The following is a 20,734-nucleotide window of genomic DNA, read 5'->3' as shown; positions in this document are numbered from 1 at the left end:
TGGCCCAGGGGTGTCGGCACAGACAGGCGGAGGGCAGGTGGGAAGGGCTGAGCTCCCCCTGAGGCACGGTTCTCACCTTCCCTGGCCTCCCTCCAGCCTTGGCTGACGGCACCGCTGCCCTGCATGGTGGCAGTTATCAGATTAAATGAGGCTGCAATGGGTGCGGCTGTGCTGGACCCCAGCGTCTTGGGCTGGCAGGAGACAGGACGATGGTGCTGAGCTGGGAGGGCTGAGCCCGCTGAAGAACTGCCCTCACGCGGCTGCTCAGCACAGGGAGCAGAGGGCCAGGCTGGTCCCAGCCACGTAGCTCCTGGGCTCATCTTCTGCGACGGTCAGTCAGCGCTGGGGCGGGCGCAGGGGTGGGCTCCTGGGGGGAGCCAGAGTGCTGCAGGCAGGACCGAGGGCGGATCAGCCCATCTGAACAGCTGAACGAGGCCCTGGGCTTGCAGAGACGGCCAGCTCTGCGTCCTGCCCTACGAGGTCAGAGGGTCGCATGTCACGTTGACCCCCCACACGGTGACCCGTCTTCCAGCCGCCGGGGTCACGTGCTGTGGCTCCGGGCAGCCCAGGCAGTGGCTCCCAGCAGGTGCCAGGCTCAGCTGGGTGTCAGGGAAGCTTCCGGGGCGCCCTTCCCGGCGGAGCCCTGAAGGTGCGAGGGGACAGGCGAGGAACTCCAGCAGTGAGGACGGTACGCGGAGACGCGGGCCGGGATGGCCGACGTGGGGCCTGAAGCTGGCAGGAGTTAAGTTCCGGAGCAGGCCCGGAGGCGGGCAGTGGCGGAGGGGGGCGCCCACTGGGCAGCGTTCAGGTTCTGGCCCGTGGGTGGGTGGGCGGGCACCCCGGGGGCTGGGGAAGGTGGAGGAGGCAGCGGCCTGCCGTTCACCCTGGGAGGCCACAGCTCGCTGGCGGTGTCAAGCGAGCCCAGGCTCACGCACCAGGCCGGGCCGGCAGTCGCACCTACCGGGTGAGTCCCCTTGGCGTCTGCTCGGGCCAGCAGAACAGGAGAGGCCTCCGCAGACTTGGGGAAGGGGTGCTGGCGTGGCGGTGGTGTTGGGTTCCTCACTGCTCCCTGCAGTCCCGCCGGCGGAGGCTCACACCCCCGCCCTGCCTTAGCGACGCGGGCCCGGGAACTCCTCCAACCAGCCCTCGGGAGCGCCTCCAGGCAGGCTCACCTCGGGTCCTCGTCCCTCCGTTCCGCGTGGGCCGAGGGGTCCTCAGAGCCCGACACAGTGGGAGGCTGAGCGGTGGGGACCAGAGGGAAGCAGGTACGTTTCACACTCTGCTCTGTGCCAAGCAGACTGCAATTTAGAACCTGAAGAATCCAAATGTTTCCTTTTACAAGGAAGATGAGTTCTCCCGCCTTGAGTCGCTTAGGGGTGGCGCCGGCGGCCTCGGCAGAAACACGCAGGGCCCCCAGCCAGCGCGGTGTCGGTTCTCACGCCAGGTGAACGGGCCAGGGGAAGGTGGCAGGGCCGCCCTGCCGGGCTGAGAGTTGTGGCCGTGGGTTCGAAGTGAGACAGTTACCAGGTGTTGGCAAAATGATGTGAGGGGGGAGCCCTTTTCCAGACGGGCACCGAGGATGAGCAAGTGCAAAAGCAGGAGGACAGAAGAGGATCTGCAGGGGCCTGTGGGCGTGGGGTTCGACTGCATCCTGCTCTCTCATGCGTGCTGCTGCCCACCCTCAGGCTCCCCCCACCCCCCGTGGCCCTGAAGGCTGACAGGCTGCCTGTCGGCACCTCCCCCACTCGCCACACAGTGTCCAGGCGGAGGGCTTGGCCGCGTCCCAGCAGGATGCCGTCTGAGCATCGCCCCTCATCAACCTCCACCTGGTCCACAGTGCACGTGGGCAGGGCCGGGTGGCACCCCCCACCCTCCCTGTGAGGGTGCTCCTCCTCCGCAGCAATGCCTGTGAAGGTCCATGCATGAGGTATGTGTCCCCCACGGCTACAGTGAAGTTCCAGCTGCCAGGACCTCAGAATGTGACCTTGTTTGGAAATAGGGTAGTTGTGGACCAAGTTCATTAAGATGAGGTCATAATGGAGAGGGGCCCTTAATCCAACGTGACGGGTGTCCTTGTAAGAAGAGAAGAGACTCGATACAAGCAGAAGGCCACATGCTGATGGAGGCGGATTGTCGCTACCCCCCCGGAATGCCCAGGACTGCCAGCCGCCGCCAGAAGCCGCAGAGGGGCACGGGGCAGGTTCTCCCTCACAGCCCCCACCACCCTGCCCACACCTGGACTCATTCCGGCCCCAGAACTGGGAGACAGGACATGTCTGCCACAGGCCTGCTCTGTGGCTGTGGGACACGTTCTCACAGCTGCCCAGACTCGGGGGGAATAGGCCCAGAAATCTGCATTTTAACATTCTTCAAGCCACTCTGGGACCTATAGCTTGACAGCTTCTGCAGGGGACCAGGGTGTGACGGAGCCTCTCGTTGGTCCTGAGCTGATGCCCATCCAGAATCACAGCCCTCTCCCTCCCTCGCCCCGGTCGGGGTCTGCGACTCTAGGCCCTGGTGGCAGGATGCTCCTGACGGCCTCGGTCCCCTGGAGGGCTACCCACCTCTGCACAGGCCGAGTGCGCGTCCTCCGCTGGAAAACGCTCCTGGGCGGGGATGGCCCCTCCCACACGTGACGGGGAAGCCACCATGGGCCTGAAGTGCCGCGGGGGGCACAGGCCAGGTGCCAACCACGTGGGAGATTTTCCTTCAGCCCCTTGGCAGACGTGCCGTTATCCTGGATGGGGACCCATGGACACAGAGTAGATGTCGTCGGACTGTGTCCTCGGGGTGCTCGGAGCCGGGGGGGCCACTGTGGGTTTGTGCGGGACACGCCCTGACTCTGTCCTCTCTGCACAGTTTCTAACCAGAGAACCAAACTGTAACTCAGCTGCCCCGTCCTCTGGAAACGCAGCTCCTCATTGGCGGATGGCCTCAGCCGGCCAGCTGCCCCGTCCTCTGGAAACGCAGCTCCTCATTGGCGGATGGCCTCAGCCGGCCGACGGCCCGGAGCCAGGGAGTGTGCTCCCGGCCCGCCAGGCTCCCACGGCCTGGGCAGCTCCGTCCTTTGAGGGAGGTGTGGGGGCTGCTCCTCTGTGTTTGGCCAGAGAGCTGAGCTGGGTGGTTTTTCCAAAAGGTCTTCTCAGGGGCATCTGACGAAAAAGGTTTTGCAGAATAAGAAGCCCCTGGCGGGAAGAGTGTGGCACACTGTGCTTTCTGTCCGTGTCACACCGTAAAGAAATAAAAGCACTTAAAATTGCAGTACAGTTACCTTTGGAGCCCTTGAAAATAGAACATTTAAAAAGTGGATACTGGTGAAGATGGCAGTGGGCAGGACCAGAGGGAGGGCGAGTGTGTGAGAGAGTGAGTGAGTGTGAGAGTGTGAGTGGACGTGAAGGTGGACGACCAAACCCGAGCAGAGCAGAGCCGCAGGGCAGAAGGTCCCTGTGCTGTGGACGGAGCAGTCGGCTCCCCGGTAAGCAGCCCTTCGGGGTGCTTCTCCCTGCGCCGCGGGGAGGTCCCACCATTTTGGAAGATCCTGGGTCTTCCGTGGGAGGAGGCAGTGGGAGCGGCTAGGGCCCAGCAACCTGAGCCCACCAGCGCATCTGGCACCATCGGACCAGTGGACACCCTGTGTCAACACAGACCTGTGCACAGTAGCGGAGCTGCCAAGGTGCCTGCTGCGGACGCTGCAAACGGCTGGGAGCCCAGCACCTTCCCCCACAGTAGCAGCCCGATCAGAGTCATGATATACCCCCTGCAACAGAGACTGGGGAGCAGACATCCATCCCCAGGCAACAGAAGCACAGACCAGCAGCTGAGACCCATCCCCAAAATCTACAGCAAAGGCTGAGCAGGAGCTGAGCCCCACCGGGCAGCAGAGCTCCCCAGCCGCCAGCAACGGGACCTGGGGCTCCACAGGGGCCTGGGCAACCTAGCAGCCCACAAGTGCAGTGGGGAGCCGGGTCCCGAGAGGGCCCGGTGTGATCCTGCTGCAGGGTGCAGGGGCACCAGACAGACCTGTGCGACCCAGCTGCCCATGGACCTGTGGGGTGCTGGGGCACCAGACAGACCTGTGCGACCCAGCTGCCCATGGACCTGTGGGGTGCTGGGGCACCAGAGAGGCCTGAGGAAACCAGCTGCCCACAAGATCGGCAGGGAGCCAGGGCTCCAAAGGGACTGTGCGATCCAGCTGCCCACAAGATCGGTGTGGAGTTGGGTCTCCAGTGAGGACTGTGTGACACAGCTGCCCATGGTGCAGGCAGGGAGCACGGCTCCAGCAGGGCCTGAGCTATGCAGCTACAGGTGGCCCCAGGGACCATCTGGGAACACAGCTCCAGAGGGGCCCAAGTGATCCAGCAGCAGCACCTACCAGGACACACCAATACCAGCTCCCGGTAGTCAGTCCTCCAGGATCCACAGCAGGGAAGAGACAACACGCAACAAAACAGTCTGGGAGGCACAGTAGCCTTATTTGATATATGGTGAGCTGCATACACATCCAAACATCCCACAGCGGGTCTAGGACTACCAGACGACTAAAATGGGGAGACAAAGAAACAACACCCAAAGGAAAGAAAAAGAAGAATCACCAGAAAAGGAAACAGGAAATGGAAGACAGCAACTTGTCAGATAAAGAATTCAAAGCAATGATTATAAGGGTGCTCAAACAATTTGGTAAGAACTACAAGCAACTTAATAAGAATTATGAAGAGCTCACTGGGAACTACTTCAGCTTAAAAAAAAGAGGTAGAAGCTATGCATAAAACTCAAGAGGAAATAAGAATGACATAGCTGTTATGAAAATACCTTAGAAGGGTTCAATAGTAGATTAGAAGAAACTGAAGACTGAATCAGCGACTTAGAAGACAAGGTAGAGAAAAACACCCAAATAGAGCAGTAAGTGGGAAAAAAATTTTAAAAGCAGGAGGAGAGTTTAAGGGAGTTTTGGGACAATACAAAATGTAACAACATTTGCATTATAGGAATACCGAAAGGAGAAGAATCAGAGAAAGGAATAGAGAACCTGTTTGAAGAAATAATGACAGAAAACTTTCCTAAACTGTTGAAGGAAAAAGTCACACAAGTCTAGGAAACACAGAAAGTCCCAAGCAGGATGAACCCCAGAAGACCCACAGCTAGACACATCATAATACCCACAGCTAGACACATCATAATAAAAATGGCAAACATTAAAGACAAAGAAAGAATCTTAAAAGAAGCAAGAGAGAGACAGAAAGTTGCCTACAAGGGAGCTCCCATTAGACTGTCAGCTGATTTCTCAATGGAAATGCTGTAGGCTAGAAGGGAGTGGCATGGAGTGTACAAAGTAATGCAAGGCAAGGGTCTGAATCCAAGACTACAATATCCAGCAAGGCTATAGTTCAAAATTGAAGGAGAAATAAAGAGCTTCATGGATAAAAAATAAGCTAAAGGAATTTACCACCACCAAACCAGCACTGCAAGAAATGCTGAAGGGACTGTTAGAAGAAGAAGAAGAAGGAGGAAGAAGGAGAAGGAGAAGGAGAAGGAGAAGGAGAAGGAGAAGGAGAAGGAGAAGGAGAAGGAGAAGGAGAAGGAGAAGGAGAAGAGGAGGAAGGGGAAGGGGAAGGGGAAGAGGAGGAAGAGGAAGAGGAAGAGGAGGAGGAGGAGGAGGAGGAAGAAGAAGAAGAAAAAGAGAGAGAGAGAGAGAGAGAAACACAGGCATAAATTCAAATGGCAACTAATAACTATTTATCAATAATTACCTTAAATGTAAATGGCTTAAATGCTCCAATCAAAAGACATAGGGTATCTGATTGGATAAGAAAGCACGACCTATATATATGCTGTCTAAAAGAGACCCACCTCACACCAAAAAACTCACACAGGATGAGAAGGGATGGAAAAAATTTTTCCAAGCAAATGGAAATGGAAAAAAGCTGGTGTAGCAATACTCATATCTGACAAGATAGACTTCAAAACAAGGGCCATAATAAGAGACAGAGAAGGTCACTGCATAATATTAAAAGGTCAATCCAACAAGAGGTTATAACCCTGGTAAACATATATGCACCAAATATGGGAGCACCAAAATATATTTAAAAACTTCTGGAGGACTTGAAGGGAAAGATCAATAGCAACACGATCATAGTGGGTGACTTTAACACGCCACTGACACTACTGGATAGATCTTCTAGACAAAAAATTAACAAGAACATAGAGTCCTTACAAGATGAAATAGATTAGTTGGACTTCATTGATATTTACAGAACATTTCACCCCAAAGCTGCAGAATATACATTCTTCTCAAGTGCACATGGGTCATTCTCAAAAATAGACCACATGTTAGGACACAAGAAGATTGAAATCATATCAAGCATCTTAGATCACAGTAGCATCAAACTAGAACTCAATTACAATAAAAACACACAAAAACATTCAAACACTTGGAGGCTAAGTAGCATGTTATTAAACAATGAATGGGCTACTAACGAGATCAAGGGAGAAATTTAAAACTTCCTGGAAACCAATGAAAATGAACACACAACAGCACAAAATCTATGGGGCACAGCGAAAGCAGTTCTGAGAAGGAAGTTCAGAGCACTACAGGCCTACCTCAAGAAACAAGAAAAATTCCTAACTGATTTCCTAACACTACAACTCAAAGAACTAGAAAGTAAACAAAAAGGAAAACTCAGAGCTAGTAGGAGGGAGGAAATAGTAAAGGTCAGAGCAGAAATAAACGACATAGAGACTAAAAAAACAATTTAAAAGATCAATGAAACAAAAAGCTGGTTCTTTGCCCTGGCTGGTTTCGCTCAGTGGTTAGAGCATCGTCCTGTGGTCCAGAGAGATCCGGGTTTGGTTCCTGCTAAAGGCGTGTACCTCAGTTGCAGTTTGTCCCTGGCCCTGGTTGGTTGTGCGGGTGGCAGCCACTCGATGTGTCCCATTCACGTCGATGTTTCTCTCCCTCTCTTCCTCTGTCTCCCTCCCACTCTATCTGAACAAAAACATGGGAAAATGTCCTCGGGTGAGGATAAAAAAAAAAAAAAGCTGATTCTTTGAAAAAATAAACAAGATTGGTGGACCTTTAGCCAGATTCACCAAGAAACAAAAAGAGAGAAACCAAATAAACAAAATCAGAATTATACACCAAGAAATTGGACAATCTAGGAGAAATGGACAAATTTCTAGAAACACAGTCTCCCAAAACTGAACCAGGAAGAGAGAGAAAACTTGAAGAGACCAGTAAAAACAGAGGAAATTGAAGATGTAATTAAGAAACTAACTCCCAGCAAACAAAAGCCCAGGCCCAGATGGCTTCATGGGGGAGTTATACTGAACATTTAAAGAATATCTAAAACCCATTCTCCTCAAACTATTCCAAAAAATTCAAGAAGACAGAACACTTCCAAACTCATTTTATGAGGCCAGCATAATCCTAATTCCAAAACCAGATAAAGACATTACAAAGAAAGAAAACTATGGGCCAATATTCCTGATGAACACAGATGCCAAAATCCTTAACAAAATATTAGCAAATTGGATCCAGCAATACATCAAAAAAATTATTCATTATGACCAAGTGGGATTCATTCCAGGCATGCAAAATGGTACAATATTTGCAAATCAATAAATGTGATACACCACATAAATAAAATGAAAGCTAAAAACAGTATGATCATATCAATAGATGCTGAAAAAACATTCGACAAAATCCAGCACCCATTTCTGATAAAAATGCTCAGCAATGTGGGAATAGAGGGATCATATCTCAACATAATAAAGGCCATATATGAAAAACCTATAGCCAACATTATACTCAAAGGGAAAAAACTAGAAGCATTGCCCCTAAGAACGGGAACAAGACAGGGATGCCCACCTTCGCCACTCTTGTTTAACATAGTACTGGAAGTCTTAGTCATAGCAATTAGACATGAAGAAAAAATAAAGGGAATCCAAATTGGAAAGGAGGAAATGAAACTGTCATTATTTGCAAATGACATGATATTGTACATAGAAAACCCTAAAGACTCCATCAAAAATCTACTAGACTTAGTAAATTAATTTGGCAAAGTAGCAGGATACAAAATTAACGACAAGGAATCGACAGCATTCTTATACACCAACAATGAACTCACAGAAAGAGAAACTAAAAACATTGCAGCACAAAAAGTTAAGATACCTAGGAATAAACTTAACCAATGAAGTAAAAGACCTCTTCACAGAAAACTACAGGTCATTGAAAAAAGAAATAGAGGAAGATATTAAAAAGTGGAAGCATATACCTTGTTCATGGATTGGAACAATTAACATCATTCAAATGTTCATACTACCCAAATAAATCTATAGGTTCAATGCAATCCCCATCAAAATACCAATGACATATTTCACAGAACTAGAAAAAACACTCCAAAAGTTTATATGGAACCAAAAAAGACCCCGAATAGCCACAGCAATCTTGAAAAAGAAGAACAAAGTAAGAGGGATCACATTACTAGATATCAGGTTATACTACAAAGCCACTGTAATCAAAACAGCCTGGTACTGGCACAAGAACAGGTATATAGATCAATGGAACAGAACAGAGAACCCAGAAATGGACCCAAGACAATGTGCTCAATTAATATTTGACATAGGTGGCAAGAGCATACAGTGGAGTAAAGACAGCCTCTTTAATCAATGGTGTTGGGAAAATTGGACAGCTACTTGCAAAAAAAAAGAAACTAGACCACCAACTTATACCATACACAAGAATAAACTCAATATGGATAAAAGACTTAAATGTGACTCGTGAATCCACAAAAATTTTAGAAGAAATGCAGGCATCAAAATTTCGGACATCATACGCAGCAGAATTTTCACTGATACAACACCTAATGCAAGAGAAACAAAGGAAAAAATGAACACATGGGACTACATCAAACTAAAAAGCTGCACAGCAAAAGAAACAACCATCAAAATGGAAAGGCAACCCACTGTATGGGAGAGCATAACTGCCAATGTCGCATAAGGGGTTAATTTCCAAAATATATAGAGTGCCCATACAACTCAACAAAAGGAAGACAAAGAACCCAATTGAAAAATGGGAAGAGGACCTAAATAGACACCTCTCCAAACAGGACATACAAATGGCCAAGAGACATATGAAAAAATGCTCACTGTCACTAATCATCAGAGAGACCCAAATTAAAACAACTATGAGGTATCACCTCACACCTGTCATAATGGCCGCCATTAACAAATCATCAAACAACAAGTGTTGGCGAGGGTGTGGAGAAAAGGGGACCCTAGTACACTGCTGGTGGGAATGCAGACTGGTGCAGCCACTGTGGAAAACACTATGGTGTTATCTCAAAAAATTAAAAATTAAATTGCCATTTGACCCAGTGATCCCACTTCTAGGTATATACCCTAAGAAACCTGAAATACCAATCAGAAAGAATATATGTATCCCCATGTTCATAGCAGCACTATTTACAATAGCTAAGATCTGGAAACAGCCCAAGTGTCCATCAGTAGATGAGTGGATAAAAAAGCTGTGGTACATATACACAATGGAGTACTATGCAGCTGTAAGAAAGAAAGATCTCTTATCCTTTGAGGCGACATGGAGGAACCTGGAGAGTATTATGCTAAGCAAAACAAGCCAAACAGAGAAAGACAAATATCACATGATCTCATTTATTTGTGGAATGTAATGAACTAAACAAACTTATGAACAAAATTGATCCAGAGACATAGAGGTGGGGTACAGACTGACAAGCCTCAGAGGGGGTATTGGGGGGGGAGGAGATAAACCACAGAACTCACATGCATGTAGGCATGACCAGTGGACATGGACAACAAAGCTGGGGATGGGGGGTGGGGGATGAGGAGGAGGGTGTCAATGGGGGAAAAAGGAGAAACATCTGAAACAAAAACAAATTAATAATAAATAAATAAAAGGGAATACGGCCTGTGTGACACACAGTGACGCAGTGAGGGCACCCGTCAGCAGCATCTGTCCAGGGTCGTATGGTCTGGGTCCTGTTCCTCTAACCCAGGTTTCCGGACCTCGGCATGGCTGACGGTTGGTGACCCGGGACTGTCCTGTGCGTGGTGGGACGTTCAGCAGAATCCATGACCTTCATTCAGGAGCAGGAGCACCTCCATGGTTGGGATGACCTAACGTGAGCCCGGACACTGTCAGACGGTCCCTGGCAGCCTCATGGTCCAGTTCAGAAGCGCTGATTTCGTCTTCCTGAGCCTGCTGTCCTGAGGTCCGTTATTAGTACCCCGAGGCCTTGCAGCTCTTAGTTGGAATCTGGAGGCCTGGAGGTCCCTGCTTCCATGCCTGGTGCTGGGCTCCGTCAGCTTTCAAACGGGTTCCACAGGTGTCTGTCTGGCACCTGCATCGGGCCAGGTGCCTGGGTGCCGTGGGGAGCCAGGCCCTGACCTCCTGGGCTCACCCTCTGGGGAAGGAGCTCTGTGAGGCCCAGGAAGAGGGGACTGTCTGGGAAGTGTCGTTGCGGGTCCTCATTGTGCATCTGGGTGGCGGGGTGACTTGCATGGAGTCGACAGTCATGAAGGCTCATCTTTACCGGGTGCCCTGCCTGCCGTTCCCGTGGTAACCTGTCTGTGAGCTGGTTACTGTGATGCCCCTATTTTGCAGGGGAAGAAGCAGCCCCAGGGCGGGTTGGGGGCACTCGCCGTGCGGTGCAGGGCTAGGGCCCATGAGGCAGAGTGGCTCCAGAACCCCAGCACTGAGCCAAACCACGGTGTCATCTGTTCGAACCCGGGCACTGCAGAACAAAGTGGTACAGCCCATCCTCCTTACCTCTCCCGAGACAGCACGGCAGCAGTGAGCCAGGGCCACGCTCAGACCAGGGCCACACTCAGACCAGGGCCACAGCGAGGTGAACAATCAAAACCTTTAATGTCTGCTGACTTCGTCTGCCCAGTGGCCCCCTGGAGGACCTGGCTTTGGAGGACCCGGCGCTGGGGTAGGGACCCTCCCTCGTGACCGGGAGCCGCTGGGGGCTGGGGCAGAGAGACAGGAGGGTGACGCTCCCCTCAGGCCCAGGGACCAGTGGATGGGGCAGGCCCTGGTCCTGCCGCTCGGTGCTGTGACCCTCGGCTCCTGCGCTGCGCCATCAAGGGCTGCGCTGACTTTGACACCCCTCTTAGCTCTTCAACAGTCCGCGGGGAGGACGGGAAGGATTCTTCCCTCATCTCACAGATCAGTCTGCAAACTGGGGCGAGCCTTTCTGCTGGCCCCGTCCCCCAACCCCTGCTGGGGGGGCAGACTCCGCGGGCGGACTCTGAGCTCCAGGCCGGTGCTGAGTCCCAGTCTGAGACTCCAGAGGTGGGGCGCGAACCTCGAAGTCCTAGGGGAGGAGGAGCGAGAGGGGCTCACAGCTGAGAGCGCGTCCTGTGTGCAGGCCGTGGGGTGGGGGGACCCCAGCCGTCTTCCCTTTTGCGTCCCATCACAATCCCATCAGTGGGGGTTTCCACGCCCTTTCACGGTGAGGGAATCCGACAGGACCCGAATCCTGACGGCCGTGGTCTCTGCCTCTCAGAGGAAGCCAGGGCTTCGCTGCCCACGGAGGTGGAGGGGTGCTCAGCGCTCGGCCCGAGTCCGGCGAGGCCAGGCCGGCTGGGAACCCGGTGCACCCAGCACGGCGGTGGCTGTCCAAGGAGACGCCGGGAAGGTCAGCTCAGGGACCCGGGACAGCAGGAAATGCAGACCCTCAGAGGTTCCATGCGAACGAGAATGAGCCAGTGCAGGTCAGGGCCCGGAGTCGGTCAGTCCCTGAGGACGCTCCAGCGCGTGACAGCAGTGCGTGACCCTGACACAGTAATCGCAGCCGATGGAGACGTGGGCAGTGACCTGCGGCTCAGGGAGGCTCGGGGAGGCACGGAGACCCTGGCGAACAGCCCCGAGGGGGTGCAAGCTGCTCCAGAACCCACACCCTTTCAAGTCCCATCTTTATTTTCCCTTCGGTCACGTTAAAAACGAGGTGCCTTTTTCATGGGAACATGTGCAGGCCTTGGGAAGAACAGGGTTCTTTTTGATTCTGCCTCTGCAGCTCCCACTGGACCTGGTGGTCGGGTGCAAGGGGCATGAGCCACACCTCACTTAGTCGCTGCTCGAGACCTCCAGTGCTTGTGGTCACAGTGTTCTGCCTGTGACCCTCCGCAGAGGAGGGGAGACTTGAAACAGCCGATCGGCTCCCCCAGGGGACCAGAGAGGACGGGCCCAGCCTGCAGTGTCCCTTCCTCTCTCCATGCCTCACCCAGGGCTGTCCCTTCATTTAGGTCCCCCCCCAGCTCTCCACAGCTCAGACCAATCCCTAAAGCCCCGCTCAAATGCTGCCTCCTGCAGGAAGCCCTCTCTGGTCCACACGCGAGTTCAGAATCCAGCTCTCCCTCCTGGGGCCCCCTCAGCACTGCTCCGCTCTTTCTGAACAGCTTCTGCAGTTGTAGTTTACGTTAAGATGAGAGAAGGTCAGGAGTCCGGAGACAGCAGAGCTGGTTCTCAGTATAACCAAATCTGGACACATGTGCTGTTTTTAAATACAAAACCCCAGCTTTGGGGCATGTAAAAGAAAACCTTAAAGGGATTCATCTTCGTCTTGCGACAGCCCCAGAGGATCGCCCGGTGTTACGGTTGTGGGCCCAACAGCGACGTCCTACTTTGGAAGTGGAAGCGTCTCCCTGTTGCTCTCAGAGGTTCTCGGTTGTTTGAATCTCCCCCTCGTTTGGATGGGATTTTCTCTCCAGAGATGCCTGCGTCTCTCAGGATGGAGGGGGATAGAGAGAGAAGGGGCGGACAGAGCCTTAGGTACTTCGGAAGCTATGCCTGGGGATTCAAGGGCCTCCTCCCTCCCCCACTCCCGCTCCCCTCCCCCTTCTCATCCAGACCAGACCTGCCCTCTGGGCCTGGCCCCTCCGCCACTACGAGGAGGTATTTTAACCCTGACGGCTTCCCAGCAAGGCTCGGGCAGAGGGACTGCACACTGGGCCTCATCCCTGCAGGTGGACACAGGGCAGGAGGCCGTAGCCGCCAAGTTCACTCTTATAAAATATGGCGCTGCCGCTGGTATTCCAGCATTATCAGGACTTGCTCAAAGGGCAACACTGGGCATCGCTTGTGCGCACACATACATAGGCGCGCACACACACATGCACATACACACACACACATGCATACACACATACATGCACACACATGCACACGCATACGCACATGCACACACACACACACATAATTGTGATCCGTCCAAGGCCGTGGACTGTGTGGTACTCACCTGGGATCATCCACACTGCCCTGTCCGTGACAGGGATGCCCATTTCACTTAAACCAGGCTGTAGGTCCACACTCTGACCCCACACACTCATGTCAGTCACGACGGGCGAAACCCTGTGACTTCCCGACAAGGCAGAATTGCGCTAGTAGTATTTCCAGCCCCATCCTGGGCATTGCACACGGTCTCTCCGATCCTTGGAGCCTCCTGCCACGCGGAGGCTCTGCCTGTTTTAGGTTGGGGAACCTGAGGCCCGGAGATAAGTATGACCCGACAGGCAGGAGTCGAGAGCCGGGCCGAGTTCTCCCCGCCGGACACTTCTCACTGCCTCTCGTCAGGCTCTGGGTTTCATTTCTCGCCGGCACCGTCCGCACAGTGACGCTGCGACCCTGCGAGAACCTGGACTTGAAGACCAGGAGGAGCGGGCTGTTGGCAGCGTCCGTCACGGGGAAGGCGACCCGTGCCCGCGCTAAATGCGGTGTCCAGAGTCACCGTCCGGTCCCGGTCTTTCCGGAGCTACTTCCTAAGTCCGGGCACTCGCCTGTGGCGACGCTTCTTTGTGGGACCACCTGATTAGTGTCCCCCTCAGGTGGTCAGCTCCATGACTGCTTTGCCCCAGGTTTCCTTTGCTCCCCAGCACAGTGTGGGGGCGCCCATCGGTGGGCATTCGAAATGAACGTACGGGTGAGTGGTGTGTGGGTCTCACCACCTCTGCTGACTGTGAGCTCAGGCAAGTTACGTCCGCGATCCCCTAGGCTTCGCGAGGAGCCCTGCGGTGGGCACTGGTGTCTCCACTTTACAGAAGGAGAAACCGAGGCTGTGTGTGCGCAGTAGCTCACCTGAGTGCCCCTGAGCCGGGCTGTGCTTCCCCAGGCCAGGGGCGGGCACTCTGCTTGGACACCCGCTGCCCCCGCGACCCCACTGACGCGGGCTGTGCTGTGCTTGCTTGCAGGCCGAGGAGACAGCAGGGTCAGGGCGGCCAGCTCGTGGACACCGAGGGCCACGCTGGGAGTCAGGCCCAGGGCAGGCTCCAGGACGGGGGCAGCCACCACCACCTGGGCCACACCTGCCCCCGGGGCTGCAGGAGCTAAGCCGCCCACAGCTGCCCAGCAGGCCCGCGCCCATCTCTGCCCTGCCCACCGCAAGCCCCTCTCCGCCACGCCGGCCCCGTCTCACCCCGGCAACGTCAGGTGCAGAAAGAGCCCTGGGCTTGGAGCCGGGGAGCCCGGGTGCCGGTCCCAGCTGCCGGAGGATCCCCTGCGCGACCTTGGACAAGCCTCGCCCTTCTTGTGCTTCCTGCATCTGCTGCAGGGGTTCGACTCTGCCCACCTCTAACTACAAGGCCATTGGGGGACTCCAGCCGGGCAGCAGACGTGCAGAGCATCGATGTTTATAGAATTGTTTACGCAGGCGAAATGTAACCGATGTGGGACGTGCCCCCGTCCAGGCAAGCAGACCATCACAGCTGCCACCCCACCTGTCCTGCTCCTCAGACCACAGCCTAGAGCCCACGGAAACATCGGAGTGTCCGCCCTTTCTGCAGAGGCAAAACCGGAACCGTCCTCACGGCATCCTCCGCCGGGCCTGCCTCTCTGGCCTTCGAAGGTGGCGGGGCCTGCAGACCAGCCTGGTCCCCAGGGCGTGGGGCTGTGGACATACTTCTCCCCTCATTCACAGAAGACTGCCTCACCCTGTTTTTAATTTCAGCAGGTCCTCCCCACCCCGGTGCTGAGATGGCACGTAGGTACCCACTCACGAGGTCGTCACTGACCATCGGTCACTCCTCAGAGTGCTGTCATCACAGTTCCCAAAAGCAAGTCCCACAGCAGAACTCTGACTCCCAGCCCCTCCCGGGTGTCTCCTCCGGGAGGGTGCAGAGCCACAAAGTCGTCTCATCAGGATGGTCTTTAAGCGTGTCGCGGACCCCCACTGACCAGGTGACTCCCGTTGTAAGTGCGGAAGCGCAGGTCCTGGCGGAAAGTTTACTCCAGGGCCACACGGAAGAGCAGCTGCTTCATGACCTGCTCAGGGAGCAGCCTGCCTTTGGTCTGAAGATGCCGAGGCTCCAGGGATGAGCTTAGACTTGGCGTCGGGCCTGAGAGCAGAGTCCCCCTCCTGCTTGCTAACCAGGGGTCCTCGGGCACTTGGGACCCCCGGAGCATCAGTCTCCTCGTCGTAAAACGGGGTGATAACCCACCATGCGGGTCGTGATGGTGCAACCAGGTCCCGTGTGCCCGGCACCCGGCGCGCACCCCCCTGGACAGCGGCCACGACTGGTCAGCAGCAGCAGCAGCATTCGCAGAAACCGTCTCACATCACTCATTTGGTTAGTTTTCCATAGAAGTAAGTCCCGGTGTGTAGGATTCTTTCAACTCTGTTCCTAGTGATGATCATACCTGTACGTTCCTGTCAGTGTTCACGTGTGCGTTTAGTTTTTCATCCAACTTCGTTTTTACTTTTTACATCAGAGCTCAATCCCCAGGGCTGCTGGCAGCGTCTTGTAGGTCCCTGAAGAGACATTTCAGTGCGCGGCATGGTTTTAGATTTTTATTTTCCACGTGGTCCTTGTCTTCCCCTCTGAGCTAGGGCGATGTCTCCATGATGTTGCCCATTAAGTCCACGCGGCTCGCACCCTTTCCATGCTCCGCTCCCGTCGGCCTGTGCTGTCCCCTGACGGAGTGACCAGGCTGCCTCCCTCCGCACTGTGACCCTGGCAGCGTGTAGGGTTTCTCCGGGGGTGGACTCGTGAATTGGGGCAGGAGCTGGGCGCAGCCTGAGAGACGCCGGACTTCCTGGCTCTGTTCAAGTCGACGCTGTTCCTCGTCCAGAATAAACCGTTTCTTGGACATGCCTTGCTCCAGCGCTGTTCTTCTCGGGGCTGGGTGGGATCGCAGGTCCTCTCGGCGCTGAGACTCAAGTTTAACGAGAAACAGAGAGACGGGTGGGGGAGGGGAGACCCACTGGGTGATGTGTTTCCTTTGTCCGGAGAATAAAACCAAACTTAGCAATTCAAGGCTCTGTCCAACTTGATCCCAATTTACATTATCATCATCATCATGTTATTAGTTACTATTATTATCATCTTCATTATATTCTCCACCTAAAGAAAAACACTCATAAAATTTCCTGGAGCCCTGGCTGGTTCGGCTCAGCAGTTAGAGCGTCGGCCCACAGACCAATGAGTCGCAGGTTCGATTCCGGTCAAGGGCACGTCCCTCTGTTGTGGTTCATCCCCGGCCCTGGGGGGATCGTGTGGGAGGCAGCCAGTCGATGTGTCTCCCTCACGTCAATGTTTCTCTCTCTGTCTCCCTCGCTCCCGCTCTATCTGAAGATAAATAGAAAAATATCCTCGAGTGAGGATTTAAAAAAAATGTCCTCCAATAGTGGGTCAGACGGCTCCCAGCCCCCGTGGGCGCAGACGGACCACGGTTTGCCCTGGGCACGGCCTTTGCCCTGCCTTCTCTACCTGGGGTGCCCCTCAGCTCCCATCGCTACGTGTCCAAACAGGCGTTTCTCAAGGGCCGGTTCCACCTCTTCCGAGACGCCCTCTGGGTCTCCGGGCAGCACGAACCCAAGCCGGGTGCACCCTCCTGCACAGACTGCACAAGTCTTCTGGGACCTTCGCGCGGCTCTGACTGCTGCCACCTGTGCGGTGGGGTCACCTGTGCCCCGGCGCATCCTCCTGGCTCTCCAGGGGTGAGGACAGCCCTCTTCATGTCTGTCCCCCCAGGACCGGCTCTCGGAGGCAAGAAATGATTTTCTTCTTTTAAACTGTTTTTATTTTCTTTATTGACTTTAGAGAGAGAAGAAGGGAGAGGGAGAGAGAGAAACATCGATGAGAGAGAACATCGATTGGCTGCCTGCATGCCCCCCACCCCCCCTGGGGATCAGGCCCACAACCTGGACATGTGTCCTGACCAGGAATCGAACCAGCGACCTCTTGGTGCAGGGTCGACGCTCCACCACTGAGCCACATCGGCAGGTGGCGAGCGATGTTCTTTGGAGGAGAAGGCGAGCCCGGCACAGGTTCTCCAAGGGGTGGGGCTGGCGTCTGGTGGCCTGCTTCTGGTCCGGCCTCTCTCCTGTCCCCAGTGCTGTCCCCAAGGCTGTCCCTGAAGGGAGCGCCCAACCCTCACCCCCTCTGCAGAGCCACGTCCCCGAGCCCCCAGTTCCTGTGCGTTCTCCCTTCTCCCCCATCCGATCCTTCCTCAGCTGCGGAGCCCCGCCCAGCACTGGCCAGGAATGCGATGAGACCCGTACCCCTGCCAGCGCTCGGGTTCGATTCCCCTCTGATCTGAAATGCGGGGTCACTAGGACAAGTCGTAGGGCTGTGGCATCCACAGGGCTCCTACCTCCACCAAAATATCTCCCAGCGTTCTGTCGGTAAAACTCGGCCGTATTTAGAGGTGATCAACCCAAAGCTGGATGCCCTGAGTCCCTTCCCACTTACCGGCAGATGCTCTGGTATGTCGCCCAGCATCCTCATCCCCGAATACGCCTGAGCAACCACAGCTTCCCTTCCTGTGAGCCGGCGGCCCCTCCCCACCCGCGGGACAGGGAGAGCCCCTCAGGACCACGTGCTGCCACGGCCTGTGTCCTGCTGCTGCTGCTGCGTTGACCACCAGGGCTCCGACCGCCCACGAGCCAGGACCCTCACTCCGGGCTCCTGCTACGACCTCCACCCCTTCCCGCCCTCTCCAGCCAGTAGGGACGCAGCTTTGACTCGTTAAAATCAGCTCTTTCAAAGTTGCTTCTAACCCAGGGCTCTCAGGCTCGGGCAACTCCACTTTCATTTCTCCTCCTCCCTCGCCTTCTCGGACCCCTGAGCTGAGGTGGAGCCAGTCCCTGGAAGGCCCCACACAGTGTCCCCTGGAGCCTGGGGTCCCTGCCTCCTGATCTACGCGGCCCCCGTCTCTCCACTTCCTTAAGCCCACCTGTCAGACAGGTCTGTACCCATCTGCACTCCAGGCACGGACTGGTCCACCTCCCTTTCCAGGGTCCTCGGCCCACGTACCAATAGCTCAGGAGGTGGGCCAGTTTCCATGGCCCCAAATCTCCAGTGACAGCTGGGAGGTACCCGCACTGGGCACACCGGCCCTCGGAGCAACGGGCACAGCCAACAAGCGGGAGCGGCCCAGCCAGAGCTGGCTGCGGTGGGGGGAGGCCTGGGCTCCAATCGGCCCCCATCCACTGTGTGGCCTCAGCAAGTCCCCAACCTGAGCGTCACGGTGAGCAGGGCTGGGCACGGCTGCTGTGCCCTTTCCGCGGCATCGACGGGGTCAGCTCAGGCTCGAGAGTGCCCGTGTTAGCCCAGCTCCGTGCCAAGAAGAGCCTCTGCCGAGCGAGACGTCACTTTCCTGCGATGCCACCAGAGCCCTTGGGCAGGGCCAGGGCCTGCTCCTTCCCCAGGGGCCCCGAGAGGCCTTGGGACTCCGTACCCTTCCCAGCCAGCTGGGCATATGGACCATGTCCACTGTCCAGACAGCAAAACTGGGGCCACTCTGCGGCAGTGACTTCTGCGGCTGTCTCGGGAGGGACCTGGGGGCCGAGATTCTGCATCACTAACAACCTCCAGGACCTGCCGATAATCGGGCGGGGGGGGGGGGGAACCACTGGAGTAACAAGGATCTGGGCCCTTCTGCCCTCAGACCAACCTGGCCACCTCCCCCCACACACACACCCCTGCAGAGGGGGATGGTTGCAGCAGAGTCCACATGGTCTGCTGAGCTGAACATACTTGCCACCTGGCCCTTTACAGAAAGTGTGCTGGCCTCTGGTGCAGAGGACACACCGGGACGGTACGGGGCAGGCGGAGAACGCACCTGGCCCTTTACAGAAAGTGTGCTGGCCTCTGGTGCAGAGGACACACCGGGACGGTACGGGGCAGGCGGAGAACGCACCTGGCCCTTTACAGAAAGTGTGCTGGCCTCTGGTGCAGAGGACACACCGGGACGGTACGGGGCAGGCGGAGAACGCACCTGGCCCTTTACAGAAAGTGTGCTGGCCTCTGGTGCAGAGGACACACCGGGACGGTACGGGGCAGGCGGAGAACGCACCTGGCCCTTTACAGAAAGTGTGCTGGCCTCTGGTGCAGAGAACGCACCGGGACGGTAAGGGGCAGGCAGAGAACGTACCTGGCCCGGCTCGCTGGCCATTCAGCCCCAGGGGTCCCCGCGGGAAAGGATTTGCAGAGAAATCCATGGTCCCTCCTCTGTGGACCCTTGTCACCACCCCTTCCCAGTCGGGTATTATTGAAGGTCACCCTGTCTTCTTCCTTCCCGCACTATGAGGTCCCACCAGCAGCCCTCTGTCTAGTGTCTGCTTTGGGCACAGACCACACTGGGCCACCACGGGCTGCGTGCCCCGCCCGCCCACTCCAGGCCGTGCCCTCCAGCAGGTGGACTAGGCCCAGCAGACCCCACACAGGGCGGCCCGGCCGTGGACATGGAAGGAGCCCGAACATGCCCAACCTGGGCCGTTTGGGAAAAGCCTGTCACCTTGATGATTCAGCCCTCGGGGTGCCTGCTGAAGTCTCCTCTTCCGACCTTGACCGTGGAATCCTGGTGCTTAAGTACTGACTGTCGCCAAGAACAAGTGGCGGCTTCTGGGCATCGCAGACAGACACCACGCATGGGTTTCCCTCCCCGAGTCTCGGCTCTTTGTGCCTTTCCCACCCGCCCCCCAAACACACACTAATTCTTTCCTCTCGGCAGAGGGGAGCTGGGAGTTACGCACAGACCCGCCTCCACCGTCCTAACTCTAAGACTCTATTTTACAACCATCCTCGATGCTTCATTCAATGGCATTTTCTAAACAGGAATTCAGGTCACAGTCAACTCTGTATGACAAGGGTGACTGGGGGTTCTCGGACGGTGTTCTGGACAAGACAAGACAATCCTGAGTCCTGTTCTGCAGATCGGCCTCCCCCACCTCCCCAGCTCCCATCAGTTCTTGGGGCGCTCAGGAAACGAGCAGAACAGGAGTCAGCGAATGACCAGCCGTAGCAGCCCCAAAGCCCAGCCCGGAGGCCGGAGGCCCGGAGAAGTTCCAGCCGAAGCCAGAAGCCCACCCCCAAAGCCTTAGCAGGGCCCGATTCTTCCCAGAATGTGACCTCAGCTCCTGCTAGCTCGAGGTGCTTAGCACAGCAGCCCCCCATCACTGACACTGACCACTGGTGGTGCAGGTCCCCACCCAGCCACGAAGCCCCCTTTCGCTGTGGGGGAACGGGAATGGGTGGAGCATGGATGTGCCCGGCCGAGGAGGACGTGTGACTGTCCCCTCTTCACTGGCTCCCAGCTGCTGGGGAGCCTGCCTATCGAAGACCAAGTGGAAGGACCCCGGGTTCATTCACTGGCTCCTGTCCGTCTCCCTCCCCGGGCTCCCGCCTCCACCCCGATGTGTGTGCCCCTGATAAGAGGTGGTGAGAGGGGCACTTGGTCAGAATCCGCGGCCGTGGTCACTCC

The 20,734-nt window shown here is 55.6% G+C and overlaps 1 protein-coding gene across 2 annotated transcripts in view; it reads left to right on the top strand.

Moving 5' to 3' along the window:
* Positions 1 to 14,362, top strand: part of STK32B (serine/threonine kinase 32B) — a 203,719-nt gene extending 189,357 nt beyond the window's left edge. For both annotated transcript variants that reach the window (XM_036278097.1, XM_036278103.1), the window contains one exon: positions 14,224 to 14,362. In XM_036278097.1, the coding sequence (XP_036133990.1) occupies positions 14,224 to 14,362 (139 nt within the window). The remainder of the gene's footprint in view (positions 1 to 14,223) is intronic.
* Positions 14,363 to 20,734: the final 6,372 nt, after the last annotated feature.

This window comes from Molossus molossus, unplaced genomic scaffold (genome assembly GCF_014108415.1).
Source record: "Molossus molossus isolate mMolMol1 unplaced genomic scaffold, mMolMol1.p scaffold_m16_p_1, whole genome shotgun sequence".
NCBI classification, from domain to species: Eukaryota; Metazoa; Chordata; class Mammalia; order Chiroptera; family Molossidae; genus Molossus; species Molossus molossus.
The sequence above is the reverse complement of the archived record's forward strand: the minus strand, read 5'-3'. Positions and strand labels throughout refer to the sequence as shown.